Source organism: Pollicipes pollicipes, unplaced genomic scaffold (genome assembly GCF_011947565.3).
Source record: "Pollicipes pollicipes isolate AB1234 unplaced genomic scaffold, Ppol_2.1 Scaffold_6686;HRSCAF=7923_pilon_pilon_pilon, whole genome shotgun sequence".
Lineage (NCBI taxonomy): Eukaryota > Metazoa > Arthropoda > Thecostraca > Pollicipedomorpha > Pollicipedidae > Pollicipes > Pollicipes pollicipes.
Genome location: NW_023596921.1, coordinates 46814089 through 46836138, shown reverse-complemented (window position 1 = coordinate 46836138; position 22050 = coordinate 46814089). Strand labels below are relative to the sequence as shown.

The 22050-nt window shown below is 52.0% G+C and overlaps 1 protein-coding gene and 1 long non-coding RNA gene across 5 annotated transcripts; one reads left to right on the top strand and one right to left on the bottom strand.

The window, feature by feature from the left end:
• Positions 1–897: 897 nt before the first annotated feature.
• On the top strand, positions 898–5347 carry LOC119107318 (uncharacterized). The gene is made up of 3 exons (XR_005095231.1): positions 898–1031; positions 4402–4462; positions 4838–5347. It is a non-coding gene; the product is annotated as an uncharacterized LOC119107318 (long non-coding RNA).
• Positions 5348–8847: 3500 nt separating this feature from the next.
• LOC119107317 (low-density lipoprotein receptor class A domain-containing protein 3) lies at positions 8848–19737 on the bottom strand. Of its 4 annotated transcripts, none has more exons than XM_037230742.1 (9): positions 19617–19737; positions 16457–16594; positions 15515–15734; positions 15147–15298; positions 13016–13147; positions 12332–12505; positions 11869–11943; positions 11009–11250; positions 8848–10702 (listed from the first exon to the last, which is right to left on the bottom strand). In XM_037230742.1, exons 2-9 carry the CDS (start codon positions 16527–16529, stop codon positions 10346–10348), a joined length of 1425 nt encoding a protein of 474 aa, XP_037086637.1. In that variant the 5' UTR covers positions 16530–16594; positions 19617–19737; the 3' UTR covers positions 8848–10345. The 4 variants fall into 4 exon arrangements, with proteins under 4 accessions (XP_037086637.1, XP_037086636.1, XP_037086638.1 ...); XM_037230741.1 differs by having other exon boundaries at positions 19608–19736; XM_037230743.1 differs by having other exon boundaries at positions 19669–19715.
• Between the last annotated feature and the right edge of the window lie 2313 nt (positions 19738–22050).

Here is a 22050-nt window from a genome sequence, read left to right as displayed (position 1 = left end):
ACTTGACCAGCCATTCTTGGCCTTAAGCCCTCTAATCGGGCCCTTGATCGATGGTCCCGGTCGGCCTTTTAGGTTCTTCGGGCCTTCTTGAACACTGCCTCTGGCCGACTCGGGCTCCTTGCCAACACAGGGCCCCTGTCAGGCATTTTAGGGCCCTGAAGGACGCTGGGGCCGGACCATTGTAAATTAATGACCCCTGTTTTTCCCCTGCTTGGTAATGGGTCTGAGGGCCCATCCCAAGCACTGAGAAAGGGACGGGGCCGACTGAGAGTTAGTTATTGGTAGTGTCTGACCGACATATATACCCTTATCGACTCAAATGGCCTTTGATCAGGGTGCAGGGCGCTCCGGATGGCATTGACGTGCCCAGTCATGCGGACCGGGCCGGTGAATGCGAACTCCGGCCGACCCTCCAGGCCCTTCGGGCGGTTAAATCAGGCCTTTAATCATGGGTCCTTAGAGGCCCGAAGTGCCCCACGGAACTAAGGGGGGGGGCATGTGGCCCCGTGCCCCCCCCCCCCCAGCCTGTGCCCCCCCCCCCCCCCGCCTGTCGCGTAGGAATCAAGGTTAGTTGACAATCCGATGTCCTAATCGATCAGCGGCATAATTCTTAGCCGCGTTCGTCCTGGCGCCAGAATGTTTGACAGCACTGTTCGCATTTTTACTACAAAGTGCAGGAACTTCGCTAGAGAATATGGAAGCGAATGTGATATGATAGTAAACTGGTTCCAAAACCACCGCTGTTGAGACATTTCAAACGCATATTCCTGACCATTCCGCCACAGCTTACGCCTGGACCCAAGAGGCTATGCGCCCTAAACCAACAACAACAACATCAGCCACAGCTGCGCGTCTGGGAAACCAGAGGTACGGGATTCGATTCCCCGCGGTGCCCGCCCTTCCTGCCAGGGTGAGAGGCAGGCGACGCCATATAGCCTCAGCAGCTGAGTGTGTCGTAAAGCCCCACTGACAGACAGTCCGCCACAGCTGCGATACACGGCTGTCTTATTTAGAACGTTAATTGAAATAAGGTACGTCAATGCCTTATGCTTCTTAATTAATTCTTTTCAGACGTATTGCGTTGGTTTGTGCGGCGCATCATGCTGATTTTTTTCATGCATCAGTGGCGATATTCGTAAAGACCTATGAATGCGATCATTTTTGTGGCAAGGTCTTTCATCGAACTGTTGTGACTCATCAGATAATGTTGCCCGATAAGGTCCCTACGGATTGTAGCCGATAATGCTTGGATATTTCTCCAGCATTTTTACCAGTCTTCCATGAGCCCATGCAATCATCTTTAGTTACTATGTTGATCTTTGTGAATGTGGCTGTCATTACACTGATAACCAGCTTGCCATGAGAGGCTGACTGGTGGACCAGGCCCCTTTAGGCTGGGTTTGTGTACTTAAGCAGTGTAGCCTTAGCCTGAGGTTTTCTTCTGGTGAGTACTTGATGAGCTCTGGGTCCACCTTAAAAAAGTTCTGGCTATGACATTGTCAGAAAACTACTACTATAATTGATGCAAGTGATGCAAGATTTGGGATTTTGGGACACTTACTATAGTGGTCATTACAGTGTAGGTGCACTTTCCTACCTAACGTTAGAAAAAATAATTGCGCACCATTCGTCATGTTTAAGGCGGCACATATCGTAAATAATCTCAAAACAGGTAGAATCATGCTCCTACCTTCGAATTTCAATAACTTCGATGGCGGGCTCCCGAGCGCCGCGCGCACCGCACCGCCTGGACTCCCCAGCGCCGTGTCTGCATTGCCGTTGCCCAAATACAATATTTCTGCTTACCAAGAACTCTACAAAATGTACGGGACCAAGGTAAACCATTCGTCGTGTTTAAGGCGGAACATATCGTAAATAATCACAAAACAGATAGAATCATGCTCCTACCCTCGAATTTTAATAAATACGATAGCGAGCTCCCGAGCGCCGCACGCACCGCACCGCACCGCATCGACTCCCAAGCGCCGTTTCTGCGTTGTTGCGAAAGCACAATATTTCTGCTTATCAAGAACCATAAAACATGTACGGGACCAAGGTAACAATAATAAAGCAACCAAAATCGTTTCTTATCGAGTTTAGGTACATTTATGAAACACACAGGCCAGAATAGCCCAGAACATATCCCAAACTAGCCTAACCTAACCTAACCTAACCTAACCTAACCTAACCTAACCTAACCTAACCTAACCTAACCTAACCTAACCTAACCTAACCTAACCTAACTGAGAATAGACCAGAACCTAAGCTAAGATAAGCTAAGCTAACCTGACCTAACCTAACCTAACCTAACCTAACCTAACCTAACCTAACCTAACCTAACCTAACCTAACCTAACCTAACCTGAGAATAGACCAGAACCTAAGCTTAGCTAAGCTGAGCTAACCTGACCTAACCTAACCTAACCTAACCTAACCTAACCTAACCTAACCTAACCTAACCTAACCTAACCTAACCTAACCTAACCTAACCTAACCTAATCTCCCCACCCTATATCCCCTTCAACCCAGTGTCCCGTTGGCGTCCATGTTCCATGCCATATATACGTGCCATGTAGTGAGCTTTTATTTAGCTGCCATGTTCTCATTTTGCTATACATTTCCCACCCAATCCCCCTGCAACCCATGTTACCTTGGCCCGGTACATTTTTATGGTTCTTGATGCTGCTTGATGCGCAGTAATGTTGTGACCCGCGCAGTAATGGCGCCGGTGTCGCGGGTGCTGTGTGTGTGCGGCGCTCGGGAGCTCGCCATCGTAATGATAAAAAATTGAAGGTAAGATCATGAATCTACCTGTTTTGTGATTATTTACGATATGTCCTGCCTTAAACACGACGAATGGTTTACCTTGGTCCCGTACATTTTATAGAGTTCTTGGTAAGCAGAAATATTGTATTTACGCAACGGCAACGCAGAAACGGCGCTGGGGAGTCCAGGCGGTGCGGTGCGCGCGGCGCTCGGGAGGCCGACATCGAAGTTATCGAAATTCGAAGGTAGGAGCATGATTCTACCTGTTTTGAGATTATTTACGATATGTCTTGCCTTAAACACGACGAATGGTGTACAGTGATTTTTTCTAACGTTAGGTAGGAAAGTACACCCTGACCGGTCATTACTGATGACAATAAAGAGCTGCCCGCACATATCATTGCCAGTTATATAGGCATCCCCTGTTAATTTATGATCCTTACAATTTCAAGCAAAGGAAAATGACAAGTGTCACAAGTAATGGTGTTCCACTTTAAAAAGTCCCTTTGATCATATACTAGGTGTCTGAGTATATGTGACCTGAATAGGACAATTATAAATCCTTCTATATCCTGGCCCAAAGCAGCATATATCGTGATTTATCTCATGCTGGTTTGCTATATTTATACATGCTCATTCTCTTCTTCTAATTGCAAGTAGGAACTGTGTTGGGTTACTTAAGGTCAAGAGAGGTCATATTTGTTATAGGGTGAATATTTGGGTTATACTGTTGGATGTTTCATGACCTGATTTGATTTATCCTAGTTAATTGTAACCCTTAACTAATACATTTGAGAAGTGCTATCTAACAGAAAGCATTAACTTGTAGCCCTGCCATGTGTGGTTATTTTGATAACAGAATTGCCAGGTACCAGTCAAGGTACAAGATTAGCTGAGAACTTGTGCAGTCTCACTCCCCCCCCCCTCCCCACCTCTCCATGCACACTAAAAGGTAGGAAAGACTGAACATTTGGTCTCCTCTCTTGCCTTCTGTCTACCATTTGACTGGCAAGATGACAAAAGGCAAGAACAGGTTGATCGCATAGACCTTAAAGTGACAGGTCAATTCCTTAGGGTTGAGTTGTAAGGCCAATAAATAGAGTGTAAGGTCATTTCAGGCTGAAAAGCCTGGTATCACCAGTGCAGTGATAAATCATAGACCTCACTGCTAAAACTTGGCTTTGATGCTGTGGTGAGCATGAAGTTTTCTGTATGTACCAGAATGTACCAGTACCTGTATTTCTGTATGTGAAAAATGGGGCATTGAGGAGTGAAGGGTAAGAGTGGTGTTCATCCAGTCAAAGAAACATTTGTTGGCAATATATGAAATGCTATTCTGATTTTGGGGGTTAAGAAGGAAATCAGATGCCTCCAGCTTCCTGCCTCCAACTTCCTTTGGAAGCCCCTTCACCAGTGATATCTTTTTTGTGATATCAGTTAGTTGCAAAGTGGCAGAATAGCACTGCCCTTCAGAGTTCAGATGTGTTGAAAACATGGCATGCATTACACTTCTCACAAAAATCCCCAAAATTGAATATGTTCCAGGTCTAGGGATTTTGATGGCCATTGGCCACCCTATGACACATTGCGTGATAGTAGGAATTGCTTTCGAGCACTGATCTCTTCTTACTTCCAGACTCCCGGTCTCAACTGAAAGCAGTACTGCTAAGGTGTGACAATGTCTTGGATTCGGGAAGGTATGTTCCCTCGGATGTTAAAACGTAGTTTGAGAATATTCTGTTGAGACAGACTTTTGTTATACCCAGAGGCTGGGTGCTGACAGTTGGGGTATCTGTATCTGACAGAAATATATGGGTGTTGTGTGCTTCCTGTTTGTGCCATTATTCTGTAGTGTGCCATAACCAAATATGCCATGTCCATTTGCGCTGATTTGCTGTGAATATTTGTTACACTTAGGCAGTTCTTGTAATTTTTTGTGCTACAACATTTTCATTTCAGCTGTCACTCAGCAGCAAAATTTAGTGCTCATTTCTCTGTTAATTTGTAGCATGGTAAAAATTGCACATTCTCCATGAATAGCTGTCACTTTGTCATTTGCATCTTCTCTGCAGGCAATCACGATAAAGCATGGAACGACCCCCCGGTCTTCTCATACGATGCTGCGTCTGCAGCTCAGGCCACTCACAAGCGCACATCCTTAAACAAGAGAGTGGCTTTTCCCTTGTCAAACCCATCTGGTCAAGTATCGCCGCTAGCCTCCGGCTCTGGACCGCCTTCAATGGTGCCAGGCACAGGACCACCATCGATGGTGCCAGGCGCGGGACCACCACCAATGGTGCCAGGCGCGGGACCACCACCGATGGTGCCAGGTGGGGGACCGCCGCCAATGATGCCAGGCGCGGGACCGCCTCCAATGGTGCCAGGCGCGGGACCAACTCCAATGGTGCCAGGCGCGGGACCGCCGGCGATGGGGCCAGGCGCGGGACCGCCGCCATCGGTGCCATGCGCGGGACCACCAGCGATGGTGCCAGGCGCGGGACCACCGGCCCAACTGTCTGATGAGGCACCGCGCGTGGCGGCGCTGACCACCGACGACCAAACGCCGCGTGTGACGTCAGGGGCGGAGCCGCCCACCCCCGTGTTGACCCCTGCTGAGATCAAGATGAAGCTTCTCTCAATTCTGGACGGGCTACACACAATAGAGGCAAGTAGCTGACTTGGTGCGTCACATTGCTGTACCGGAGACTTCGTCGCGCCCTGACTTGGGCAGAACACCTGAGCGTGTGCCCGGGTAGTCCCGAGGGTAACATCTGGACTCTGGGTCTGTGATCATTGACGATTGATGCGGCACCATGTGGAATTGCATAGTGGTATCAACCCATCCGTGCTCTTAGAGTTTATTTGGGGTCGGTTTGGCAAGTTCATCAGAAGTCAGATAGATGAAGACAGATGCTGTCAAAAAGGGACCATTTTGCCGTGCAACAATGTCAAGAATGTGTGTGGTGATGTCGGGAATTTGTGAAACGCATCTAACGTGTCTGTTGTTGCAGGATAAGCTGAAGGATGACATTAGTCTTCGTGTAGAAGTGTTGTCAAGAATTCTGGGCGCAGATACAGTCTGCGGCCCAATCCAAGAGAGAGTGAGCCAGCTAGTGATAGGTGAGGCTATACGTAATGGATTTGATTGTTCTCATTACTGCTGGTTCGCTCTGCCGTCCAGTTCTCATGACACCACAGCTTGAAAGGTCTAAAAAATTTAACAAGTTACAGTGGACCGGAACAAGTAATCCCTTCAGCGTCTGTATTTCATGCATTATGAGAGCTTATGTGGAGCATAAGCAACCTTTGATATGCCAGGGCGACCGGATGGCTCTTGGCGCAGCAAAGCAAGCGGCAATCACAGCCAATTGTTAAACAGCTCGTAAGTGTTAACTGAGATCCACGTGGTGTTGTTGAGAGATATGCCAACGTGACGTCACAGATGGCGGCGGGGCTGGTTTCAGCGACGTTGCCTGTTTACGTGGTTAAGCAAGCGAATGCCGCTTGCATTGACGCTGTATTCATATTCCTCATAATCCCGCGCATATCCGAATCGTTGGTTTTTTTAACAGATGTTTGGAGGACAAGGGAGCAATATACATGGGAGGTACATTAGGTGCTCTCAAGTGGCATACAGTGATGCCAGGGTTAATGCAGGGGCATGTTGTGCAACAGAAGTGTAGTGGGGGAGGGGTGAGCAGTGCAGCATGGCAAAATCTATCCCGAAGGTACGCCACCAGACTGTTCTGCTGACTGTCCTCCAGTACGCCAGTACGCCACCAGACTGTCCTCCACCGCTGTTCTGTTCTGATGCCTAGCCCGAAAACGGTGAGGCGACAATGAAACTATCAGAATGCGATGGCCTGAATGTCTTTCAGTAGATACAGTTCCAGCGCCTGCGGAAGTGACTCGATCTTCACCATGTGCTCACCCGTGCCTGTTCTGTTCCGTTCTGTCACGGGCTCGCGCAAGCGAAGCGTTGCTAAGCTGCGGGGTCAGGCGGGGTACAGATGGCTGCTAGGTGAAACGTGAAGAGCTGGTACAACTTCAGATATATCAGAAATCCAAGTTTCGTCCGGGAGTCGTACCACACTGATTCCAGGCCATCTAACTATATATCATCATTTTACTGATCCACTGGGTGTCTCCGGGCAGGCAAACAACACCGTTCACGGGCGCACCCAACCGCTCAAGAAGCCGACGTCTCAAAACGACACAGCTGGGTGGAGCCGTCCAACCCATGTACTTTGTGTGGGATTGTTTGGGGAGTTGCTCACATGGTGTGGTCAGACTGTGCAGACTGTGATGTGTAGATGTGGTGTCTTCGTCTGCGGCGGTCCGATGAAGCGTCGCTAACGGCTATCTGATGGTGGTGTCGCCGGGTGTGTCACCAGCGCTGGAGGCAGGCCAGCTGGCGTCGGCCGATCGACTCCAGCGCGCCCTCATGGTCGACTACCCGGCCGAGTGTGGCGCCTGGATGCCCGGCGTCCGGCAGCTGATCATGCTGCTGCGCCCCACACCGGAGCCGGCGGTCGACGCCGACCAGAACCGCAGCTGATCATGCTGCTGCACCCCACACCGGAGCCGGCGGTCGACGCCGACCAGAACCACAGCTGATCATGCTGCTGCGCCCCACACCGGAGCCGGCGGTCGACGCCGACCAGAACCACAGCTGATCATGCTGCTGCGCCCCACACCGGACCCGGCGGTCGACGCCGACCAGAGCCACAGCTGATCATGCTGCTGCGCCCCACACCGGAGCCGGCGGTCGACGCCGACCAGAACCGCAGCTGATCATGCTGCTGCGCCCCACACCGGAACCGGCGGTCGACGCCGACCAGAACCACAGCTGATCATGCTGCTGCACCCCATAACGGAGCTGGTGGCCGGCGCCGACCGCGATCACAGCTGGTTGTGGTGCTGCGCCACTTACCGGAGCTGGCAGCCGGCGCCGACCGCGATCACAGCTGGTTGTGGTGCTGCGCCACTTACCGGAGCTGGCGGCCGGCGCCGACCAGGACCACCGCTGGTCGTGGTGCTGCGCCACTTACCGGAGCTGGCGGCCGGCGCCGACCAGGACCACCGCTGGTCGTGGTGCTGCGCCACTTACCGGAGCTGGCGGCCGGCGCCGACCAGGACCATCGCTGGTCGTGGTGCTGCGCCACTTACCGGAGCCGGCGGCTGGCGCCAACTGGGACCGCAGCTGATCGGCACTTCTTCCACGGCCAGATCTGTCAGGGTATCGTGCCCCTTTGCACCATGCCTGTTCGTCGGAGTAGCATCAACTTCGCCGATTACTTCGTCTCGCATTCCAGGCATCCACGGACGCACTCTGGTAAAGTGATTCCACGTTTGCGTCTGCCCTTTCACTCCACGTTTGGTACTGATTTGCTGCGATGTTTCCTTCATCCCGTTGTATTTAAGTTAGGAGTTTTGAGCACGAGTCGACGGCTGTGGTTTTGGTCCGTATCTCACCGCGCTAGTTCAGCCCCGAAATGTCACCAGCGTCCACACGACACCGGACATGGCGACTGCGGCCAATCATCGTGCAGTGCCGTCGCTAGGCTCTGCGTCTTAATGCCGTCTTTTTAATAGTATGTGTATGGACCACGCGGGCTTATTGTATGCATTTTACGGGTGAAGGGGTGCCACCTCCGCTAGGTGGCGCACCCAGCCCATAATGGGAAGCGACCCAGAACACGGTGGCGGAGTGGCCACGCACGGATTGGCCCGGCACGCGTTACCATATGGTTTATGTTTTTGTTGACCTGGGTGTAGGAATAGCCGAATTAAGGTAATGAAATATAGCCGCTCTGGTGATGTTGGTGGCAGCCTAAGATGGCAGTGTGGTGGGTGCTATGTATTTTATTCGCGACAATATCTGACGTTGGCCTAAACTCCGGTATTTTATGAACTGTTGTACGTGAAAAACTAATGAATACACCCTTCCAAAGACTGCACCTGGGCGTAGTTTTCAGGGGCAGGGAAAGTACGTCACTCACGATCTGCTCTACAAGGCAGGCGCGGGCCAGCACAACATGGCTCCCGGCGGTCTTCCGAAGAAAGCAGACAACCCACAGGCGCATTACACGACAGTTTGATTATTCATGACAACCTTACGACACGAGTACACGGCCGGCAGACGGGCGCGCTGGCGGCGGACACGGCGCGGCCTTTGTACTGCACTGAGTCGGTCGGGCGGACGACGGAGCGCCAGACTTCCCCCGCCGTACGGCCGGCATTGGCAAGCTCTAGCTACGCAGAACACTGGGCATGCACCGCCGGAAGATCGAGTGGCGCGTGGATATGCGGAGCGCCGTACGCAGAATGCACGCGCAAAGAATGGACCTCTGTAAAGATACATGGGAAACGAGGCTCATCGCTTCACGAACACGACGCCTTAGCATCCCCCGGGTTCCGCTTCGTAACTCGCGAGCATCTGGGATGGAGGTGAAGTAACCGCCACGTTCCGGGAGTAACTTCCGAAACGCGCTAAGCATGTCCACCGCCCTTGCAGTATCTCGAAAGCTAACTGATGTATCACATGCAATCGCAAATGCTGGTCAGATCAACTAATCCTGGCGTCATCAGTGAATGCTGACACGGAGATTTCTGCCTGTGCACGGACAACCTGCAAGTTCCTTTCTCGTTTTGGGCGCTTCCGACCTCATCCACCGATTGGTGCGACTGTCTACGGGACGGGTTAACACACTACACGATGTCGCACCAGATCACCATCCAATGTCACGCGAGGTCCCGCGGGTTACCCCTCCCCAGCTGGCCGATAGTGGTGGAATACCCCAAGCGGTGCCGGGTTAGTACATGAGAGAACGCGAGTGCCGCGGATTGCTCCGAGTGTCGAAACAGACACGATCCTCCCACGGCAGGGGGCCGAGCCCGCTGGGACACACGAGCGGGAAAGAGCCGCACGCACACGCGCCGACTGGGCCGCAGTCTCGTCGCCGGCGCCCCGCACGCCCCTCCGCAGCTGGTCCGTGGCCCCGGCCGCATCAGAGACGGCGACCGGCGAGATCCGTTTCAAGCTGCGCCCCCTTCCCCCCCCCCCCCCCTCCAGTGCCTGCCAGGTGACAGGAGATCCGCGAGGGCACCGGCTGATCGGGCGTCACGCGAGCCAAACGTCGGCTGTAATATCACGTCGGCTGCACTCCGCGGCTTACAGCATCCACTCGTTATGGCAACGGCAGCCCCCATCACTAACGGGAAAAGTGTCGGACTAGGAATATACAAGGCTACGCTGACGGCAGAGTATTGTGATACAGTAGCCAACAGCAACTACACTAGTTCCATAACTGGACAATATGCGCCCAACCGAACCGTTTACAATGGCTGCCGCTAGAAACATAAGCAGTTATTGCCTACAACAGTGTACAAGCCACCGACGCGCCCCGTGAGCAATCGTTCTGAAGAGTTGGCGTTTGCGTCGCTGCACGAGTCCCTTGGACGCGGAAGACAGCCGCAGCACCGCAGCGGCAGCGGGGCGCTCGTGACCAGCAGGACCGACAGGGCACGACCAGGCTGCGGCGCCGGCCGGGAGCGGCGTCGGGCCGCTGCGACACCGTTCACCACCGCTCGCCGTCGGGCTTCGGATCCGGATCCGCACCAGGGTCCGGGACCGGGACCGGGACCGGAACCGGAACCGGGACCGGGACAGCGACCGGGACCGGGTCCACAATCGCGCCAGCGCCCGCCACACTGTTGCCATTGATGTCGCCGTTGTTGTTCTCGGAGCCGTAGGTGGGCGCCTGTTCGGCCAGCGTCTCACGCGAGGCGTACGGCGGCGGCGGGCCCGCGTGCTGAGGCGGCGTTGCTGCCGCCTCGGCCGCCGTCCCCGCCGGCGCCGCCCCCGGGCTCGGCCGGTCGGCTGGGCTTCCTCGCACGGCTTCTGAGTAGCTGGGAGGGCTGATCAGTGGCATCACCTGCGGCACGAAACCAAACGCCTCAGGCCACTGCTCCGATAACTGAGCCGACCTAAAAGAACTGCATTTCAGTGTTATTCTTTTGGGTTTTCAGGCACGCGCAAATGCTTACCCCAGAAAGGCTGCACCTTCTCTACAGGCCGTCGCGCTGTGGTCATTTCAACGTGAATCCAGAGAGAATTGCAGCAGGGCTATCCCAAACCAGTCAGACTGCGTATCAGGACAACACACATCAAGCAAACATTCAATCCGTAGCCACTACAGGCATACTGACGCGCGCTTCACGGGCTTCTCCCGCCACCTGACCTGGACGCCGTTGTTGATGTTGTATGTGACCATCATGTGGCCGGGCACGGCGCCGCAGTAGGCCGGGAAGTGACCGCCGCCCATGATCAGGTGGTCCAAGTCGGCCAGCGGCGGGTGCGCGGCGGCGGCGCGCGCGGCGCGCATGTGCGAGTACGACGAGAGCCGCGCCGACTGGCGCAGGTGCACCCGGCAGAAGGCCACGATCATGATGGACACGATGAGGATGAAGGCGACGGCACAGCCTGCGGGGACGGCGGACAGTCAGCGGAGTCGCCGCCGGGGCAGCCGCTGGCCGCTGGCCGCCCCCGGCCCGCGGCAATATTTAACTATTTTTAAAACTATTTTTAATTATTTGTTATTTAATAACGGCAATATTTGCCAAAATTCTAGCACGATTGGAAACGGCTTTCGCACCATCCTATCACCAAAGACTTTTTTCCAAGCGTGCCATCATATGCGCGACACATATTGAGATAAAACAATTCAGACAGTAATCGCACGTAAATGATCCAACCACGGAAAACAGACAAAGCAGACACACTGGGATCTGCGCCCACCTGTTCCAGGAGAACAGAGCCTTACCATGTGGCACCCCGCCGTACAAATGCGACACGATTGGAAATGGAAGGTCACTCGGATGACAGCACATTTTGAACAGTGCAGGTAATACGAAACATCCGTGTCGTTTAAGACCATCAGAGCCTCGGGAGTTAGAAGAGCACATCCCATGCCTGTCTGTCGATCAAGCCAGCCACCTATCGGTGACACGGACAACTTATACAGGCGCACGCGGCCGCGGTCGACGCTGAGCAGCGCCCCCCCCCCCCCCCCCCCCCAGGTGGACACCGACGTCGGCCTACCTATGATCGTGTAGATGGCTGTTTCTAAGTAGGTTCGGTCGTAGACTCCTTTGTCATGTTCAAACGGTCTATACTCTGCCAAAACACATGGTCCCATGTTAGCGGAATTCTGCCCGTCAGTGGCCGACTGGTTTGTAAAAACGACACCCTGCGCTTAGTACATCATGATCATACAATACCAGAGAACCCAATATAAGCCTGGGAAAGCCACGTGACGCACCAGACCCCAACAGGTCTAAGAAAAACTTTGCATTTGGTCGCACTTGTATTACATTTTTCAAGATTTAGTCTGAATCTTTAGAATAAATAAACTTATGAGATCCGAGTGAACGCTATCAGCTCTCGTTGCGTGAGACCTGGCCTCATCATCCGATCGTGAAATTCCAAACCAATGGCAGACAAGTAACCCAACTTACTCCTCCCACTTTCCGCCCCCCCCCCCCTCCCCTTCGTCCCCACGTACGATTGGAGGAAGTGAAGTCCTTGTAGTGTTTGCAGCACGGCTCATTGTCGTTTATGTAGTGCCCGGTGGAACAGTTGCCCTGGAAGCAGCAGTAGTGTCGCGGCCGGCAGCGCCCGGCACACTTGAGCAGCTCGCCGGCGCTCGGCCGCACCGTGTCGTCACAGGTCACGTGCTCTGTCGGGTCAGCGGCGGCCGGTGGGTCAGGGTCGCCGCCCGCGGCCGCTGGTCGACCACCAGGTCAGCACCGCTCGGTCGGAGCGGCGGCGGCAGCAGCCCTTCGGCCAGCTGTCCCGGGGAGCTGGGACCGGAGCACAATACTGACGGACGGGACCACGGCGAGACCAGCAGCCGTCACTGGGCCCGACCAACAGCCGTGCACGTGCCGCCCGACACATCACAGACCGATCAGGGATCAATATGCAAATGGCACGCACACAAGCACATTGTGTGCGTGGATAAAAAACCTCTTCCACAGCGAAGTTTGGCCAAGCGTGCTTTGGTCTAGGGAGAAGCAGACAACAAGTTCTGGGACGAAAAAGCGAACGCAGTACTCCAACCTCTCCATGAATTGAGCAGCGCATGTACGCGCGGCACCACAGACTCGCCCACTGTCCTATCCAGGGACATCCATGCCTCCACTGGCGAACGCATCTGCACAAACCCTGACACGGCACCATCACTCACTTCCACACGTCTCCAGCACCTCGTCCAGGCCGTCTCCACAGTCCGGCATACCGTCGCAGACGAAAATCTTCGATATGCAGTTACCCTCTTGGCGGCATAGAAACTGACCCTCCGGGCAGCCGTCAGAGGTCACTGGAATTGACGCGCACCTCTGTCAGACACTACGCTCCACGCGCAGCGCGGGTCGGGGATGAGGCGCGCAGCAGCAAGCCGAGACATTTCATCGCAGATCGATCGGGGAGCAACACCCTTCTTTCAGATCTTCCCGTGAATTGGTATGCCAGGTTATCTGACGCTCTGAGTCGACCTGTGCCATCTCCAACTCAATTCCACCCACGGCTGCGAGCTTTTCCACCCAGGATCTTGGGAAGGTCATGACAGAGTTGCTTGCCCTAAATCCTGTGTATATCTTAAAATAAGCATGCACATTGGCATAAGACTAGATTAGTAGAAGCGCAGGCATGCCAAGCTGCACATTGCTTACACCATGCAAGTGTTGCATGGCCTTCAGAAGGGCTGTTCGACATGTGTATGTGGTTTGGACACTAAAGTAGCCATTTTCAAGGTCACTGCCTACAGCTTACGGTTATCCCCCTCGTAGGACTTCAAGCACCCTCGTCTACGAGCTGGGCGCACGCAAACTTGTGCAGAATATTTCTCGCCGCCTAACTGTAAGTCATCGGAAATGCATGACAAAGTCACACGAATTCCGTCTGCACAAAGGCCAGATTGTGTTCAAGGTCACGAAGTATGACCATTGACTTATTCGTGTCTAGAATACGTCAACACAAATTGTGACATCAAATTGACTTTTTTTCATTTAGCATTTACGCGACAAATGCAAGGTTCAAACGCAGATCACGTTTTGTGATACATGTATTAGGAATTCGGGCAGTACTACCTGTTACGACGGAAATGAGGCCGGAAATCGAATAATTCGCGAATGGTGCCGCAGTCCAGAATGCAAGCCAAAACACGCACACATGACATTCAGTAAAGAGCAAACGCATCGGTTATTAAGCCACCGTGCGGCAATTTGAAGAACTTTTAGATCGTTTCAAAAATTATTAGCACCCGTCCAATGAGCAATTGACATATCCTGGATCATTTTACTACATTAGCCATAGAGGAATGACGTTTTAGCAAGACTTGCACGGCAGCATCTGCCTGTACGTGAGTAATTCAGAGCTTCTTTTCTTCTTCTGAACTGTTTTGATGCAATTCATTCACTGACCGAACTGCTGGCCGATCAGGGTCAGTAATAACAAACAAGGTAAGGTCATCAGCAGAGGTCATGCGACATCAATACATGCATGATCACCCAAAATAATTTGTGACGGCCATTCGTGATCAATAACTTCATACGACTGGCATTTCCCAGACCAGCGACTGCTATATATCACGGGAACCGAAATGGCAGAGAAATCCTAACCACGGAGGTGATCAGGCATGACTTTTGTCTGACTTTGACTCTTGGCTTTGGTTCACATCTTGATGTGATTCTGAAGCGCAATGACACGATGCAAGGTATTTTTGCGCGACCTATGATGTCATCACTATCAACACCCCGACGGGTGTTAACTTGACGACTCTTGGCTTAGAGTGAGAGTTATTGAACACTCCTCACATTTCTGTTCTAGCTGTTCGACCCTAAGATGCCGATACCATCCCCTCCCCGTGCCAAGACGGCCGCCGTCGGCGAAGTGCCCGCGCGGTGCCGGGTCGCGAGGCGAGCAGGCAGCCAGACACAGCATGTACACATGTGAATCTACCCGCCAGATGTTCCACTGGCCACGCGAACGAGTAGACTGTTCAAGGAGGCGCCTCCGACAGAGGCCACCTCAGCGACCAGACAATCAGTCAGGGGCAGCGCAGTAAGGAGGCGCCTCCGACAGAGGCCACCTCAGCGACCAGACAATCAGTCAGGGGCAGCGCAGTAAGGAGGCGCCTCAGACAGAGGCCACCTCAGCGACCAGACAATCAGTCAGGGGCAGCGCAGTAAGGAGACGCCTCCGACAGAGGCCACCTCAGCGACCAGGCAATCAGTCAGGGGCAGCGAAATATCGATGCCAGAGGTGGCCGCGGTCCGGCCGCGGCCAAGCCGCGTCCCAGCCGCGTCCCGACCGCTCACCTCGCCGCACGTGCAGGTGGAACGACTTGAGCAGGATCGGCTCGTCAGCCACCTGGGCCTCACATGAGAAGTTGCCGCTGTCCAGGCTCTTCAGGTTTGTCACGGACAGCCGCACCCTGTTGGCCAGCCGCTCCTCCACGATGCGGTCCTTGCTGCAAGGGAACGACCAGGACCTGTCACAGCGCCCGTCCCGCTGACGCAGCGCCGCAAACCAATACGGAAACAAACGTCGCGCTGTGCAAATAGGCGCCCACGCCAACCCACGCACACAGGAACCAACTGAATGCATCATGAGTGGTGGAGCAACGACAGCGGAGACCAGGCAAGCTGCACGTGTCCGTCGCGCGAGGGCGCGGTGCGCGGCTCACCTGTGCTTGGCAGGCGACGGAATGTACCAGACGATCTTGGGCGCCAGGCGGCGCGGCTGCGCCGGCCCACTCTGGTTCAGCAGGCAGGTCAGCACCAGGTCGGAGCCCAGGTCACGCACGATGTACTTACCATTGACCTGCATGTGCTGCTCGTCGAGGATGCGCAGCTCGGGCAGCGCCGCGCTGGCCGACTGCGCAGCGTCGGCCAGCTCGTCTGCGGCTGCGGACGGTGCTGCCGTGAGGGCGCTGACGACACACCGCGCCGCCGGGCGCGTGCCGCCACCAGCCGGCGGCACCGGCCTCAGCAGCAGCATCACGGCAAACCAGCGAAAAACCGTAAGATCACTGTCGTTTCTTTTTCGGAACTGAACCATCGTCAAGGCACTTTTGGCAAAATAAAACCACAGCAGCCTTGAACCACAATCAAGTACTTCGCCCAAGACCTACATCTTCATTACCATTGTGATGTCCATGTAAGTGACAACATGAAATAAAATCAGAAACATATTTTTAAGGGAGCCAGATAACATAATTTAGACATATTTACGACCTAGCTGCATCACATGCGTTTCTGGATGTTCGCATTTCGATGCATCAGTCTTATGCACCGTTACGTCACCCAGGCTGTGTGAGCCATCTGAAGCAAGTCCACCTGATCAGAGGCGTGATACGATTTACACTTCACCAGTCCTGCCCGCCTGCCATCCGTTGTACTTGTCACTGTATGCAACGACGCCACCAAAAGCAGGGGTAGCGCTTCACAGGTCGGGCGGAAGTACCGACCTATGTGGCTAGAGTGACAACCACCAAGCAGCTGCTGGCCACATACCTCGGGAGAGTGAGGCAGCACTCAGTGCCAGAGGGCTGCAGCTGGCATCAATGTATCACAGCATGCAGGAGGAGGGGGAGTAAGGTCAGGGTTAATAGCGAGAAGCAGCTCACCTGCATGGCAGAGCGCGACGGCCAGAGTGAGCAGCAGCAGGCCCCCACGGCGGTGGGTCGAGGGATGGGCCATGCCGACCCCTCACACATCAGCAGTCACACCAACAGCAGCATGGTTGTCCAGCTACAGTCCTCAGTCTGCAGGCCCAGCAGCAAATGCATGATGGCAGCAACAGCATGTAAGCTGCCTGAATCAGCATGAAACCTGTACCTGGATGGTGTACAGATATAAGGCATTTCACATTAATAGTTGATGTCAGACTTGTCCTTGTGCTGCTTGCCCACACTTAATGTCCATTCAGGTTCATACATCACCCAGGTCTTTTCATTGTAGGCTGCGAGCATTCAGTACATGAATGCATGCACACATCACTGCCAGATTTTTGGCAAGTAGAAAGGAGGCAAACCAGTTGCAGGCTTTAAAGGACACCATTCAGCCCCTCATGTTAATGCACAGAAAGGGTATCACATAGTACACAATGCAGGAAACATTGTGCATCAATCGTGTTCCTGGCTGATTACGCTTTCCGGTCAGTCATCAAACCGACAAAGAACTTGCTGTGACAATGAAGGGATGGGGATGCACAGTGGTGCAGCCAGAGGGCCAAGCATGTCACTTTCTGCAAAGGTGTAAAACATGAAACAAAAACAATAATAGCTTGATGTTAACTCTATTCATCATTTTGCTCAAAACTACCCTATGCTATTCACAACTGCATAAATTACAAAAGAAGTCAGTTGACATGGCAACAGGCAGGATCATTCTGAAACCATCATTCTCTTCATTTATGTGTGGTAAGTCGACAAATCTAGAATTGTGAGTGTTATTACCAGGCCAATGCCAGGTGAGCATGATGATTGCTGGGTTAGGTTACATAACAGATTGTGTTAGCTTAAGGAAACATAGTCCCAGGACAATGGGCTACAAGGAGTGGACTGGATTAAGTGGACTATTTTGTTCCACACAACTATGAAGTTAATTTTTTGATCTATTGGTAACAATCTGCAGCCACAGTAAACATAATCATGAGCTCAATAATGACACAATTTGTTATGGCTAATGATATACATCCACCTTGACTGGCATTTGCAGTTTATCTCCTTTTTAATGGTGGTAGTAATCATAGTTATGAATTGTTTGACATTTTATTGTTGTTACATCATTGAAACAATTTTTGTGTGCCCTTGTGAGCAAAGCGTCAGCCCAGAAGACCTACTCCCAGAAGATTTACTCCTGGAGCTTGGCAGACCTGAGCTCAGAAGACCACTTTGGTAACCTTGCATCTGTTTGCATCTCTGAGATATGATGTCAGTGTTAGACTGAACATTTCTTTCAAAAGGCTATTATGGTACAACTGTCAAATGAGACACAAACACCACCATCCTGACCAATGTAAATGTAAGCATGTTTTTTGCAACCAGCATACCTATTGATGCCTACACAGATTGGGTAAACTCATGGGTGCAAATACAGAATGCATACAACACTGAGTCAGGTTTGAATGCTGGGAGCAGAGGGTGGTACAGGGGTGACTGGTAACTGATGGCAGAAAATAATGGTCCCCGGCATGTGGGGAAATTGGAGATCCATGCTTGTTGAAAGAGAAAGTGACATGTCTTGCACTGGTACATAGCATGAGCAGTACCTCTTCAATGGCATAAGCCATCAAGTGTAGATATTTTAGGAGTATGACTTCCAAGCATGGACATTAAGAGGATAGGTCTTCAGGGCAGAGGTTCTCTGAGCTAGAAGACCTACTCCCTTGCAAAAGTGGGTCTTCTGAGTTCAGGCCTGACAAACACAGACATTCATAGCAGTAACATTCTGACCCCTTCATCACAATACTATACAAATTATATTCACCCTTCATCACAATACTGATACTGTTTGTGCACTTGGCTCAGAAAGTGCCACCACTATATGTATTCTTTCATGTGTGGCTGGCATTAAATGGCTCATATCAGTATTTACCAACCTGCATTTAACATGAAAGTCTGTTTTGAGATTTTCCATGCACAGGGGAGACTGATGCATGTGTGTGAGTGGTGGCATGCCAGGTGGTTCAGACAAATATTGTTGTTTTGCTGCTGTTACACCACACTTTGTGCACAGTTATGCATGAAATGATAATGAATAATAAGTTCAACATGAGGGAGGGAGTGTAACAATATGACAGGTTATACATGTGGTTGTGGGATTATCTGTCATCTTAACCTGATCTTCTGTTGTGATAAAGGCCATGTTTGGCTTGTGTGCTTGTGCCCTAAATAGTAAAAAATAAATGATGCTAGAGATAAGCAGTTTTCTCTTCTTGCCTTTAGGATTAAAGTATTATGGGTGCCTGCAGCCCTGTCTGCCAAAAATCAAAGCAATGCCCAGACACCCAAGAGACATCAGTCACTGAACCTGGCACTTGTTCGTGCTGAACTCAGGTCAGCCTGAAGTCCCATGAATTTTTTGTCATTTTGGCATTAAACTGCTTTTTCAGCATTCTGCCTGAAATTACCTTGACAAAACCATAATTCACAACAACATTGGCTCAATATGAGTTGAACTTGGTGGCAACCAGACAGCTTTGCACTTAAATTTGAAATATGTATGCACTCAACTTGTCATGTCAATTTTGCTGCTATCCTGGACTGTCTGCATAACATGTATTTTTGCAATGTGGCCTGCAGTTTGTCATCTGCCTTTTATTCCAATCCCAACTCAGCTTGGAAACAAAGGATAAAGTTTCAAAGAAAGATGTAGATCTGATTGATATTGACAACATGATGGATATATGAGCCCAAATGATGGTACAAACTAGATAACAATACAGCACAATAACTGACAATAATATATGAACAACATAAATATATATTGCAGCAATAAAATACTAGCAATTAAGTAGTAGTGTAAGCTATGATGAACACCAAAGGAAGCCAGGTCCTTAGCTGCCTATGTTGCCGCTTGGAAATTATCCATGCAAAAACCATTTCTGCACATGAACATAACAGGAGCTGATTATGGCTCTCACCATCAATTTCACCCTTGGGGAATCCAATCAGGATCTGTCTCACAGGAAAACGCATATGTTGATAGATAAGTGGGATGCGTGCTGCAACAAACCGTTCCCTAACCCTCCTTCCCTCGATGTGCAACCACTACCTTGCTCACAGAGGTACGCAAGTGGCACCCCTCACCAGGCCCGTCTCCTTCGTCAGTCTACCTGGCTTCTGTTTTGAAACCTGCCCCTCCGATGCAATGCATTGATACAGCGGTTCAAGACATGAGCATCAGATGGCTAAAACAAAGGTTTCAAGTATCAGACCCCTTAATGACGTCACTGGCTACAATTTGATAGTGTCCGTTAAAAAGTTGAATGGAAAAGAGTCGAATGAAAAAAGAACTAGACCGCAAGAAGTCAAAAGGGATAAACGTCAAATTGGAAACTTCATTATAAAAGCTTCAAGGACTAAAAGTCGCATGGATTAACATCGGCGGGGTTAAGTCAAAATAGAGACGCCAAAAGACTACAAGTCATAGGAACAAAGCGCGGTAGAAAGCCCCCAAGGTACTACTGAGTGCTCACAATAAATAGAAATTCTGAACTCGTAATACCGAGCGCAAAGGTAGTGACGTGAGCATGGGCGCAGGGGGCACGTGCTCTCTTTGTTTAAGACCTGATTTAAAGGCCGAATGGCCCGAAGAGCTCACCGGAGGTCCGACCCGCGGGACCGGGCTCTCAAATGCTAGTCAGAGGGCTGGCTTTTCAGCTTGGCTTAAGCCTGACTTTTCCAACCAGGGGCAGGGCTGAGGCCCGCGATTTAGATTGGCCAGGGACCCAAGTCAATAAGAAACCTTAATGTGTCAGCCAGGGTACACGGTGTCTAACGGGGGGTTCTGTGTTAGCAAAGGGCTTGAGATGGTCTGGGACAGTTTTCGAGGGGTCCTAAAGGGTCCCTTTCGACCAATGATGAAGGGCGATTAAAAATCCGAAAGACTGAAAAGCTTAAGGGACTGGCCGTAGGTAGGTCACGTTAAGGGTCACGGACCCCGGTCAGTAAATCCGTGATATCAGTCAGAGAGCCTCTTGCACCGAGTGAGGACCCCATGGGACAATGTGGGCGTCTATGCTGGCCAGTCGCCACCGACGCCGAACAGTTTGCTCCGTGTCGGTCCGAACCCTGGCAGGCCATTTTCAAATGAAGATAACGGAGTCCGCGATTTGCATTGGCCGGGATCCCTGAAACAATGCGGGGCCCTGTATCGATCAGGGGCCCACAGTGCCTAACAGGGAGACTGCATTGGCACAAATGACCCAGGATCGGCCAGGGGCCATGTTCAAGAGTGTCATGATGTGTCATGCTATCATGCATGCCACCAATCTTGATGTTTGAGATATATCGCTTAAAGTGTTAGGGTGCTCGGCATACCCCACTTTCCCTAAGTTTCCTTATCCGTTGAGAGACTCCAACTCCCCAAAAGTGGGCCAGATCTGGGGAAATCCTCTTGTTTAGTGTATTCATGGTTAGGTTTTTTCCCGCTCAACCCCAGACCTATGATGCAAAATTACTTCCGTAGGTGGAGACGGATTCTTCACCAGATTACTCCAGCGTCAGGTCAGGGACGCGGCCCATTTCCCAGGCAGGGAAGGCTGGTCGGGCCCGTGATTTACATTGGCCGGACCCCTGAGTCAATGAGGGACCCTTCTGTATCGGTCTGGGAATCACGGTGCCTGACAAGGGTCCAGTATTGGCAAGGGACCGCTGGAGGGCACGGAGAGCTGGCAGTAGATCACGTTAAGGACTCGGCCTGCAGGACCGGACCCTCACGTGTCGGTCAGAGGCACTTCACATTCCACATTCCACATCAGTTGCACTGATGTGGAATACCCTGTAACAATGCGGGCCTCTATATCGGTCAGTGAGCACCAGCACCGAACAGCCAGCTCCGTATCGGTCTGAACCCTGGGGGCCCATTTCCTGAGCAGGAACAAGGTCGGAACCCGCGCTTTGTGTTGGTCGGGACCCCCGAAACAATGTGGGCTCCTGCGTCGATCAGTCCCCTGAGGGTCTAACTAAGGGTCCTACGTAGGCAAGGAGCACTGGGTCGGCCAGGGTAACATTTTGTTGGACAGGGACGGGACCTCGAATGCTAGAAGGGTCCCTCGTGTTGGTTGAGGCCCTCTGACTGCGAAAGTGCACATGTGAGTTTACGATGAGAGGTCAAAAGAAGACAATGACAGGCTCAGTGACACTCAGGGGTCCCGGTTCAAAACGGGGAGCTTTACACCCCGTTTCAGTCAGGGGCCCGTTCTACTGAACTGGAATACCTGCGCCATTATTGAACACCTGCGGCGATAAGGGATCTTTGTGCGCCACTGAGCGCCCCCTGCGTCTTTCCGGGGCCAAATACTCGGTTTAGGGGGTTCTGGCGTCAGGTGAGCAACCAATGTATGACTGATCCCTCTAAGTGCTTCCGTATCGATCTGCGTCATCCGCAGTCATCAATCTGGATTTCCGCCCTAGCCACCAGCATGACGGCAGTCAGGCACCCCGCGCTGTAACAGTATAACTATTTGCTTAAGCCTCCCACCGGGAAATATAAT

Bases quoted from the DNA above. Each gene is read 5' to 3' on its own strand.
- LOC119107317 (XM_037230742.1), bottom strand. From the start codon at position 16,529: ATGGCCCATCCCTCGACCCACCGCCGTGGGGGCCTGCTGCTGCTCACT. The intron at 13,148-15,146 runs GTGAGCGGTCGG...CGTCAATTCCAG, and splicing joins CCACCTGCACGTGCGGCGAG to TGACCTCTGACGGCTGCCCG. The intron at 12,506-13,015 runs GTGAGTGATGGT...CTGACCCGACAG, and splicing joins GGTGCTGGAGACGTGTGGAA to AGCACGTGACCTGTGACGAC.